Below are 12649 nucleotides of genomic sequence, written 5' to 3'. Positions count from 1 at the left end.
CAAAGCAGCTATAGGGCAGCTTGTCTTGTAGCTGTTTCACAACAAATGGAAACTTTATATAGAATACACAGTTTTTTTTCAATGAAAGATTTCTACCTCATCTGTGAAGAACATGTTTAACAGATTCTTGTTCTTTGATTTGATTAAAACAGACTTAATTGTGTAATTTCATCCATTTTGGACTTAATAGCCACAGGAATACAAAGAATACAAAGAACAACAAAAGACATCAGAACATCAGAACGATGGGGAGTATTTTATATAGGACTTCCCTTTAATTGTCAAACGAGTTACGACCTCATGGATGTTATGATCTAGAGCTGCAGCGGCGAGTCCATTTATCAACCAGTCGATAATCTGCGATATTTTTCTCATCGATTAATGGTTTTAAGTCCTTTTGAGCAAAAAATGCCAAACGCTCTCTGGCTCCAACGTCTCACTTGTGAGAATTAGCTTCCTTTCTTTGTCTAATGTGATATTAAACTGAATATATATTTGAGTTTTGACCTATTGGGCAACAAAACAAGCAATTTGAAGACGTCTCGTAGGGCTTACGGGAATTGTTATTGTTCACATTTCTTCAGGCATTTTACAGATAATAATGAATGTTTGCCCCGCTGTTTTTAACAGCTCCCCTGTGTGTGTGTGTGTGTGTGTGTGTGTGTGTGTGTGTGTGTGTGTGTGTGTGTGAGTGCGTGTTTGCGTGTGTGTGTGTGTGTATGCAGAGAGTAGACAGCTATTAGAGGACCAAAGGTTAACAGAGTTACCCACCGGACTTCATCTCCATTGAGTCGCACTTCATGAGGTTTACACTACAAACACACGCACACACACACACACACACACACTCATCAGCCCTATTGGGTGGGCTGAAAAAGCACCTACAGGCCATTACTCATGTTTGACCTCAGAGCAGACAGATCAACTTGGTGTGGGCTCCTGGGTGATGTTGGAGGGAAAGAGAGCTGGAGGGATGGGTCTTCTTTGAAGCTCATTCTTAAGGTCTGATTTATTCTGCGAATGAGGGGAATTCCTTCATATGTTCAAGAAGACTGCCCCGCAGATTCTCACCTCCACCTTTTCACCCTTGATCATCGACAGCACAATCTCTGAAAACACGCCTTCTGTGCTGTAATAGATGGTTGTGTCCCATTTAGAGTAATGTCTCCCCGAAAAGCCGAACGGAAAACTGAAAAACAATTACTACAAATAGTTGGATTGGAATAGTTTCTTCTTTGAATTACATCTCACTGTTCTTTGACAAAAAACAAACATAGCGTATGTTTAGCTCCAGTCAGCTTCAGATGATAACGTGTCCATATTCAAATGTGCGGATATGCGGATAATACGTGAAGCCCTTTAACAAGACCATTAAGGTGATGCTATTATTCCAGCAGATTGCAATGTCTTTTATAATATGGAGTTAAATCTACTGTGTCAGATTCAGAGGAGAAACACAATGACTCTCTGTGAAAAAGACCTGTATTCCACCATTCTCGTGTGAATTTGATGATGCCTGTAATATGTAATTCAATTGAGCGCAACAGTCAGTATTGGAATATATATTAGGTGCAATCAGAGGGGCCTTTTTCAACTTTTAACGGCGCTATTGTAAGAAATAGGAACAGCTGAATAGGTTAATTAGCCTGCTAACTATAGACAATTGGGATACTAATGGGGGGGGGGGGCAGGGATGAAGAGATAGTGATGATGATTACATGTAGCCTGTGGCTGTTGTGCTGCTGCTTTTGTGACAGTGTGTGATGACGTGATTTGTAAAGACGCTGGTGCTCCGACGTCTGGATAATAATAACTCATCATGTGATTCAGGGCCTCATATGCAACAGTGTTATAACCTCTTAACCTTATAACTTGAAGTGGGAGGCTGGAGGCATTCCTGACAAACGGGAGCAACAATAATGGCAGACCTGGCATTCCTGGTGGCACCACACCTCCTTTTGTTGTTCAAGGGAGAGTCTATGGGAACCCCCACACTCCTCCGCGGTGACCCCCTTCTCCTCCCTTCGCCCTAGCTGTCCTCTCCCGTCTCCACCTCCCCGACTCCCGCCAGTGCCCCGCCCTCGTTCTGCATTTCCTGTAAACAGACTGGTGGGAAGCTCCTAGGCTGGACACTTCCTCCCCGGGGATGACCTGGCAATGACCTCAGGGCGCATGGCACCAGGCCTGGCGAGCCAAACGACACGCCCTGTCCACCACTTCGCCACACTGCACACAGCCACCACCCAGTACAACAATGTACTTAAGATGGCTCCCTCATCACTAATAACGCTAACATAACAGTGGGTGGAGGAGCTGTTTTAGAGGCCACGGCAGGGGCTCTGTCATCACTCTGAAGAGGTTTATATTTACAAGTTTGAAGTGAAAATTACACGAAAGGGTAAGCTAGAGATGTACATTTCTGCATACATGAGCAGATGTGTTGTTGCCCCTAGCTTTTACTAGGGGTGACAACACATCTGCATTCCTGTTGCAAGTCTAGCTGGAATTGCTTAAAGTTGACGAGAACACTTAATGGACTCCAAGTTGAGAACAATCGCAAATCCCGAGCTTTCATTGCTCAAACGCCTCATTTGTTGCTACAAGGCTTCTTGGCGAGGGTGATTCTGCTGAGACGGCATAATCAGCAGGAGCCTCATCTTTGATAAAGCAGCACTTAGTTGTAACTTAGTGTGCATGCACATATATGCATCTACACAAGCACGCACGCACACACACTGGCACACACGCGCGCACACACACACACACACACAGGCACACACACACACGTTTGAGATGAATCATTAGTGTGCCTGTTCTTTTTCCACTGTACCCAGCTTGCTAATGAACATGTCTCTTTAGGCGCACTATGCATGTTTGTGCTGGAGTAATGTCTTAATGGTGCTATACTTTAATCACACACAGTGGAAACCAGCCAAGCCTCAGGAACAGCAACTTTGTGAGTTCTTCTTAAAAGGCATGTCTGCCACTGTGGGCACGGCCCTTTTGTGTGCAGTGCTCTTTTCCTCTGTGGGTCTAAAATCACGTTGACTGTTGACTGTGTTCCCAATAAATCACTGGCCACCGTCAGCTCAGCAGCTATGGGACAGCAGCGAAGTCCAGCTTTGAACAGAGTTTATTGTAAGACGTACACACAGAGGAGGCAGGGACAAACACCTACACTAACTACACATGACTTGCATTGAGTGTATACACACATGCATATACACTCACTCTCAAATAAACATAAAAAAGCCCAGTATAGGATAAACACACTAAAGAGTGGCCCTGGCAACGGAAGCCTCTCCGGGGGGAATGCGGTGAAGGCAAAGCGACAGGACAGATAGGTTCTTTGCATCATTGTGAGCGGTGTGAGACTTTCACCACACAATGATCCACATCGATAACATCACTGGCAGAAAAAAGAGCCCTCACTGAGGGACCATTGTCTGGGAAACGGAAGTGTTTCCAATGTAAAGTGCACTGTAAATAAACATTAAGGAAATCATGGCATAGCGTCGCGGAGACTGATTAGAGACACAAGGAGACGCGCTTTATGGGTGTGAAAAGATATGTAGGCCTAAATGATTTTAACTGCAAGCTGAAATCTTTTCCACTTGATATAATATAATAATTAGCAGGCTAATAGATGACGGTGAAATAAGCTAGATGCACATAAAATACAAACAAAGGGTAGCACAAGAAATAAAATGGAGAAGCATTTTTACCCCAAGATTATCTTAAGCCTTTCAAGAAGCTCTTGGTAAGGGCCTTACCAAGAGCCTTGCCTGTCTCTTCGACTACACACAGGTCATCAAACACAACTATTTTATTAAGACCGGGGAAAGACTGTAGCCCGTAGTGGCTACAGCTGAGGCGCAGGCTGGGGTAATTTTGTACAGTCTGACCGCGGTGATTCCTCACTCTATCACACACTGCAGTAAATCCTGCCGCCCCTTAAGGGTCCAATGAAAGGGAAGCACTCGGGAGAGAGCTACTTTAATAAAAGCCCTCCTAAACTTAACAATAAGTGTCAGGTACAGGAGAGCAATTACACCAGAGCTGCTCTTGCTCCCTATCTCCTGTTCTTACCTCCCCCTCCCCCTCACCCCCCTCTATATGACTTTATCGCTTCACTCCCTGTATTCCTACTCTTCGGCACCTTCATATTAACACATCCCCTCCCTTTTCTCTCTCACATTTTTCTCATCCTTCTCCACCTCCTCGTGTGAAAGGAACTCCCCCCACATTTCTTCACTTTTTAATTGCAACCCTTGATGACTTTCTCTAGTGGGAGGAGTAACCTGCACCCAGTGAGCTAACCAACCTCCATGACCTGTTCTATCACCTCACACTTGCATGGGAAGCAGCGGCACCAGATGCAACCTCTTAATCCGCCAAATGAAAAACAGGAGTAAGCTCTCCCACAAGCATTGTCTATCTTCCCAAAGCCAGGGATGCCTGACACAGCAAGCTGCTCATCTCTCACTGAACACTTTTCTTCAAGAGGGAGATCCGATTCTACTCAGCCAGGTGCCCTCCGCTCATCTGATATACAGTGTAGGAATTATTATCAGCTCTTCAGGGGTCAAGATTGCCTTTCTGAGGAGATAACAACTCAAGCTGACTATTTTAAGAGTAGTTCCAGAGATAAAACACGTGCCTCTTATATAGACTACAAAGTGAACATGCAGTATGTGCTGTTTAGTTTCTATAGTTTAATCCTGGCATGTACAACACACGTCATGCTTATTATGTGGAAGACATCTAATCTAAGGCTGCAAATAAGGACCATTTTATTTATTGACTTCAATGCAGATTAAATTGATTAATAGTGTGGTCTATGAAATATCGTGAAAAATGGCAATACCAGTTTCCCAGTATTCAATCTGATGCTTGTTTTGTCCAACTGTCCAAAACCCAAATGTGCTCAAGCAAATATTCACATTTAGGGAGTCGAAAACAATTAAAATGTTGTACCTTTGCTGGAAAATGGTTTTGATCAACTATCTCTAATCGTAGTTTTGGATGTGCTAATGATTATGTAATACTTAATACATTAAAGGGACAGTACACCCTGGTTTGTGGTATCCAGCCATGCAGGTAATTTAGGTTTTATTTGCCCAGATTTTAAGAGACCTCTGAACTTTCTGGTTCTGCCCCAATACAATTCAAGGTGAATGCAGTTTAGTTCAGGAAGCTAAAAGTATTGAAAAATGTTTAACAACAGTTTTCATTGAGAAGGTCTTTTGGGTCCAGTGAGTTGCAGTATTTGTATGGCTAGATACCACTGAGGGTAAAACATAAGGTCATGTAATATTCTTAACTTGAGAATATACAAAGCCATTTTAACTTTACAGAGCTTTTACTATACCTTTCAGTGTCTTCTTTTGATGTCTGGGTTATGCTTTCAATTCCAGGGAAACTGTTCATATCCACATAGCCATCATTCTCATTGCAGGCGACTGTAGTGCGATTTGGGTCCTCAAAAAACTCTGTGACAGTGTGGGATCTGGTGGGTCTGCTTGGGATTTGGATGTTCTCATAGTCTGAGCTCATGGCCGGGATGTTTTCATAGTCTGAGGTGTCTGCACTGGGGAAGGAGATGGAGCGGGGTTTGGTCAAAGGCAGCGGCATGGCAGAGCGCCGAGAACGCTCCTCAAAGGACTCCACTCTGGAGACGCCCCTGCCATAAGTTTTGGGGTCACCTTTCTTCCTCTGAAGGTGGAGGACAAAGGGGGGTGGCAGTTCTAAAGGACGCTGCTGGGGGTTCACGATGCGGTTCTGAAGCTGAGGAGAGCTGCCGGTGCTTCTACGGTCAAGCTCGATGACTCTCACTGTGCCGTGGTGGCTGGACTCGGAGGAAGAACGAGACGAGCGGACACTTCCATCGCTGAAACCTTTCGAATCTGTCTTCTTCCTGAACTTAAGAGCCAGGAAGCGCTTGAAGGAGGACTTCTTCTTAGGTATTTCGCTGGGTTCATTCTGGATCAAGAGGGATGGGGAACTCTTGGTGACTGGTCTTTTAGTGATGTATGCCAGCTCAAAGGGTGGTGGAATGTCCACGAGAGAGGTCGGTGTGGAAACACCACTGGATGATTGAAGGCTACGCTGGGAGAAGCTTCCAGAAGAGGTTATGACACATGGAAGAGAAAGGGTATCATCTTTCCTCTTCATCCTGATGTCATCCTTCCGAGAGTGGTTGATCTCTGTGGGAGAGGTCAAGGTCAATTCTGGACCCTCTGCAGATCGTGAATAAAACAAGAAACGTTGAGACTTCATCGACGGGATCAAACTCTTGACCCCAGGTGGCTGTGAATGGCTAAGTGGTTCGTTGTTTTTATCTAAGGCCACTGTGCAGTAGTCGTGAGTCTGGTACTCCGTCCCAGTCTCCTCTGGTACAGTTTCTGGGACATAACCTGAAATCTTCCCAGAATAAGAGCGTGATCGTGTGACAATAGTCTTCCGATCAATTGTCACAAAGTTCTCCCCTTCGGAGTCAAATCCTGCCTCCTCGTATATATGCTCCTCGTTCTCTGAGTCCGTGTCCTCATCGTAAGGCACAATATGGCAGTCCAATTCCTCAATGTCTTCTTCAAAGGCCTCAGTGGTGTGGGCAAACACCACCCTGTTGGTCATCTCCGGGGTGCGGCCTGCATCGAGTTCTGTTGGCACTGTGATGTTGCACAACCTGAGGCGAGGCTGGCAGCTCGCTCGCTGGCTGAGGAAAGCCTGCTCTCGTTTAGCCGTTCTCTCTTTTGCAGTTTTTCCTTTGATGTGTTTTTTTTCCGTTTCTTCCTCTTCGTCATCATCGCCTATCTCGACGTAATCCTCCGATGAGACACACTCCAGCCGCTGGTCTTCCGCTTGAAGGCAGAGCGAATCGTCAATATCCGCATACTCATCTGTTGACTCGCTGTCCTTTGCTTTGCCTTCGTGCTGATTGGACGGCTCGGTGCTCTCCTCGATCTCACCCAGTTCTGAGAGGACTTGCTTATCCTCGAGCTTATCCACGTCATCTGATGACACATAGTAAGGTTCCAGGTTAGAAGCACCTGCCGTTTGCAGTTCATTTGAGGGTCTGTCATCAGTATCATCCTGACTCCACTCTGGGTCAGCGGTGCCGGTCATATCTGGCGGAACAGCTTCGATTACCGAATAAGGCCCAAAAACATCCTCAGTGCTGGACGTGAATCGGAAACAGCCAGAGAGGTCCTTGGTGGCCCGTTCTGGTTGCCATACCCCTGTTTCCCCTGTTTCAGCTGGGTCACATGTATCACTAGCATCATCTGTGGGGCCAATCACATCGTAGGGATACTCCTCAGTTACAGTTGGAAGCACACTGAATCCAAATGCAAATCCTCCAACTTCCAGATCAGTCTCATCTGTGTGTAAACAGTGCACAGAGTCCTCCCTTTGTTCCCTGTCTACTTCATTATGTCCAGTGACATTGTCCTTATAACCCTGACTGAGGGACTGTGGTTGGTCAAGATTCTGTTCTACGTGTTTGTGTCCTAAAGAGCCACAAACTATGTCAGTTTTTTCATTAAAACTTGGTTCCTCCTCCTCCGCCTCCTCTCCCGTTTTATCCTCCATCTCAGCAGGATTAAGTGAAGGCGTAGATGTTTTCTCATCATCAGTGTGATGACCACCTTCAGGCTGGATCAAGTCATTGTCAGTGTTTTCATCCTCAGTAGTATCAACATTAGAATCATCATCAGCTTTGACTGTGTCCTCGGAGCCAATGCTGTCGCCATCATTATCTAATATATCTACTTCTTTTTCTGTTTCCTCCTCAATTTCTCCTTCTGCTACGTCCTCTTTGTCATTGTGCCCGATGCTGGTGTCATTAACCCCATCCTCGCTTTTCTCCTCTTTGTCCAGGTTCTCTGCAGCCATTTCATGAAGATCTTCCGTCTCCCCATCAGAGTGAGCCAGGTCTCCGTTACTCAAGCTCTGCGGGGGACAGGACTCCCCTTGTGAATGAAGCTCATACAGGGGTCTGGGCTTGGGGGCGACAGGAGGTTTTGGACCACGGACAGGGGGACACGGCCTGGACATCAGTTTGGACTGCACTTTGATGGTCAGATGACTGCGAACCTTTGGTCGAGGGACTTGTAGTGGATTTTGCAAATCTGTGCAAAGAGAGTAAAAGGTCATTCAAAAAAACTAAATGACACTTAATAATATTACAATATTTCTTTTAAACCTGATATCAGCTGACACAAAGATAACAATGCAGTTCCTCCTTTGGTACAGAATGCTAAGAGGAACTCAAGTCATGGTCCATAGTTAGTGACATGCAGAATGCTGCAGGGTACATTATCAGCAGGAAAAACAACAGAGCCACAGGGTACTTAGAGGAGGAACAATAACATCTCCTTGTCTGGGAAATGACACACGCAGGTTGGATGCTAATGACAGATTTAACAAATGATGGCTAATTGCCATGAAAACCTTTAAAGATGATTTTTTTCCATTGTCCTTATATTCATTTAAATATATTGAAATGGCAACATGAAGGATTATTTAGCTGCTTTCATTTGAAATCACAGCATACTGCTTTTGACGCTGAGCTGTCTATGTGTTGCTTTTGAATTCAGACTTTACGTTTAGTTTACAGTTAAAAATGATGAATTCATCAAAGTGCGCTTCTAACAGAATTTAGAAATGTCATGAAACACCCCATAATAAAGTGTGTACACTCCTTGTCTCTTCCTGTTATTTAGTACCTGCCCTGACGCACATCCTACTAAACCCTGTGTGCACTCTGGCTATCTCTGAGCGTTTCTCCCTCTCTCTCTGTCAGTGTCTCTCTCTCTCTCTCACTCTCAGTCTAATATGAGCTTTGGAAGAAACTGCCATTCTTTGCCGTATAGCTTTCCGCCCACAATTATACATGTTGTTTCTCTATTAGTGTCATTGCACTCTTTCTTTTAAGATTTCCAGGTTCATTAGCTGCTCCGGCAGAGCCTCCGCACAGGATGTCCACGGGGGGGCAGGACATTAAAACCATGGCCCCCCCATCACTCTTCCACGAACCTCTCTAGGAGTACAGTTTTTCACAACACAAATGGACTTCCTTCTCGTCATTCTTCCCCAATTCTTACAAAACATACTCACACTCAAGCACACACACACACACACACACACACACACACACACACACACACACACACACACACACACACACACACGCACATATGCACACACACTTCTTTTCTGAAAAGGTCCTTTAAGTGCGTCAAAGAACAATACAACTGGAAGAGAAAACAAGGGTCCCGCTCTGACAAAGCACCCAACTGCAAACTACAGGATATGAATTATGCAGCAAGAATTCAATTAAAACAAATGTTTGAAAACAAAGGAGGAGATAGATAGACACTGGGACCTTGGCTGTGCCAAACTCACAGGACATGACTTCAGACCGTGTATTATGAAATGTCATACGTTAAGTCTGAACAACCTGTCTTAAATCCAATATGACAAGGCTGTAGAACTAAATGAGACATTGTTTTCAAAAGAAATGTTTCCTTCGACAGAAATCAATACAAGAGAACTATTTTCCCTGAATAAATTCACAGGACACTGCCCTTGCAAGACAAGTGACCTTCTCTGTCTAATTTCACAAACGTGCATTATAATCCTCGCTCTAAACCTATTACTAATCCAGATTTTGCCCACTGAAAGCAACTTTAACCAATGCTATGGATTTAAACTCACTCCAAGTGTCTGCGTATTGAATTCATCCCATTTGCATTGTTATTATGGGAAAAACTCGCAGCATCATTTCCATGGAATCGCTGTATGATTATTCTGATACTTTATTTGACCATATGGCATAGCCTAACTAACACAACAGGCTGCATCAAGTTGCATTGGATATCAATTTGTATGTGGAATAGGTGGATAATAAACCGATGTGTTCTGACCGGATCAAACAATTTCAAGAATTACTCGCTCACACAAAAACACACTCACGCTGTCTCACTTTTAACACATTTAAAGTTTGCTTTCCGGACTCATAACATGAACATAAAATATATATATTGGTAAACCAACCTGTGTTCATTGTGGGGCATCATCATCCACGGGGAGCGACAGTTATCCTCATGTTTCCCCCCACACCGACACGCGTCTCTCGAAATGACGTGGAAACTTAATCCAGATACAAATCAAGAGTTTCGCTTCATGTCGTCTTGTCTTTTTCCTCCAGTGAGAGTCAACTACGTGGAAGACGTGAGCGTTCGCAGAGTTGGAGCTGAGCTTTCAGCCGGCGTGCATCATCTCCAGTGCCGATGCTCCAGTAAACTGGTGCGCTCTTGGTGTGGAAACGGGAGGTGCCGCTCGGCGCTTCCTGAGGCAGGACCAGCCTACAGCACGGATCGCGAACCAAACCCACTCTCTCTCTATATGTCACTTTTGCAATGCACGGCATTACATATGGCATATTGCACATTCATATCTGGTCAAATCGTGTTTCAGGACATTGCTCTTACAGATGTGGAGGCAACGGTGCCATATTATAGAGGCAGAACGTGTTGACACCAAATCCGCTCAGTGTGAAAGATGTGGACCCCCCCCCCCCCCCCCCCCCCCGCCCAAAAAAAAGAGAGGAGACTATAAGCCTGTGTTTCATTGTGATGATGGGCAGCTTTAAATCTGCAGCCATGATTTTGCACAGATTTTCATTTTTTTTTTAAATCACATTTTTATACTTGGAAGGACTGTAAACAACGTGTAGAGAGGATTATACAGTACGTACCAGAAATCAAGCATATATTGTTTTCTCCAGCCTGTTTTTGCCTATGCATGCTATTATTTCCTGAACCAGAACAGTGCATAGAGAGGTTCCTAAATGCCGTTTCCAAATACAATTTCTCTAGGACACCAACGCTTTTGCTAATGGCAGGGCTTCCTGGCCCGGCATCTGTTGCATGATTGAATGAATGCAAGCCTTTAAAAACCTCTCTTCATAACAGGAAACTGCTCTCCCTGTTTCCTGCACAACAGGCAACACTTCCTTAGCAACAGATGGGAAAGGTTGGTGGCGTTAACCCCTTAGAGAGCTGATTGACTGCATGGTGCGGTTGCAGAGCCTGATGGTTCGAGGAACAGACAAACCTGAACCAGCTTTAGTCTGGGACTCAATGTGGGCTTTTAAGGACGGAGGCACCTTGTGCAACACAGGGGGAGGCTGATCGGCTCCCACTCGGGGTCTTTCATTTGTCAGCCCACAAAGCTGGTAAGACACCCACACCTTGAAGGTCAAACAATGGAGCAGACTTCTGGGATTTCTCCAGCAGAGTTGAAATGTAGAGAAGCTCAACAAAAGTATCAGCTGTGCTGTAGCACTGCGGGGCTCTGGTCCTGGCTGCTGCAGCGGCATACAGTCCCATACATTATAGACACAGCATAATTCCCACTCCAGATGGTTTGGTGCAGGAAGAATTAAGCTCTGCTGCAGGTGCAGAGCTCTGTCAGACTCAAAAAGGTAGTTAGAGGGAGTTCATGTCATAATCACCTCATGTTATCTTTGTAGTATTTCATTAAATGCTAAATATAAATGATGCAATTTCTAAAATTATTAAGCGTCTCACTAAAGGCTGTATTAAAAATGAAATAATTTCTGTTGAAGATGCACCCTTTGTGTTTGCTGCAGTAATTTTACTGCTGATTTGTGTATAGATAGGATGCTGAATCATGTATTTTGCAATATGCTACAACACCACCAAAACAATGACATCACTTTGAGTCAATTGTTTTGCTTCCACATAATTACCATTGTTGATGCCAAGACAATTTTGTATGTGTCAGTAGTAGCACATTTATAGCTGCCATAAAGTCATCTTTTGTTTTCCAACTGGACGACTAAAGATAGCTCCACTCTGGACTTTTGGCAGTGCCAAACTGCCTCTCTCAAGAGTATTCGACTCACAATTGCTACATACAACCTTTTTTTTCCGGTTTCATTTGTGCAAAATATGTTTTTGCTTTTGCAGGGTGCGCAAATAGAACCTGTCAAGAGTATTGTGTCATGCGGCTGCAAAAAAAAAAGAATGGCTTTAGGAGTAAATATCCCCCCCAGATGTGGCACTGGTGGTCAAAACATGTTTTTTTGACGGAGGACACAAAATGTCCTGGAGTGCCTGTAGCTGCGTGCTGAGCTCTGTCCCCCCCACCTGGAACATGACTTGACTGGAAGAGAAAAGGGGAATGGAGATATTAGGAAAAACATGCCGTAGTAGGAGGGGACAAACAGACCCTATCTCCCCTCAACTCGGCTGCACACACAATGCCAAACAGGAAAGGGATCAGGGAAAGGGGTCAGCAACTTGTTCCCAGAGCTCAGACAATCTATAAACACCTGCATGGCCAGCCACTGGCCACTGGACTCAATAGATGTGCTGAGTGTTTTTATTCCCCTCTGAGACTACAGCTATGTGACATCACACTTTTAATGCAGCTGATTACTGGAAAGCACATGCTTTGGGCTTTGCCCCATTGTGGCACAGTGTGTTCTTTAATGCATGTCAGTGGCAGCTTTGCAACAGAGAGATAATTTCTAAGAAAAGAAGGCACTTAATCGCGTTGTTATGCAATCTAGCTATAGTATAATAAGTTCATGTATTGATCTATGTGATACTCAAGG

General features: G+C 44.6%; 1 protein-coding gene across 1 annotated transcript in view; it reads right to left on the bottom strand.

The window, feature by feature from the left end:
• fgd5a (FYVE, RhoGEF and PH domain containing 5a) overlaps window positions 1-10284 on the bottom strand; it is a 30627-nt gene extending 20343 nt beyond the window's left edge. Inside the window, exons 1-2 of the mRNA XM_034531791.1 lie at window positions 10060-10284; window positions 5372-8132 (exon numbers count right to left, since the gene is read on the bottom strand). Coding sequence (XP_034387682.1) covers window positions 5372-8132; window positions 10060-10069 — 2771 coding nt within the window. The 5' untranslated portion in view covers window positions 10070-10284. The remainder of the gene's footprint in view (window positions 1-5371; window positions 8133-10059) is intronic.
• Window positions 10285-12649: the final 2365 nt, after the last annotated feature.

This window comes from Cyclopterus lumpus, chromosome 5, assembly GCF_009769545.1.
Source record: "Cyclopterus lumpus isolate fCycLum1 chromosome 5, fCycLum1.pri, whole genome shotgun sequence".
Lineage (NCBI taxonomy): Eukaryota > Metazoa > Chordata > Actinopteri > Perciformes > Cyclopteridae > Cyclopterus > Cyclopterus lumpus.
The sequence above is the reverse complement of the archived record's forward strand: the minus strand, read 5'-3'. Positions and strand labels throughout refer to the sequence as shown.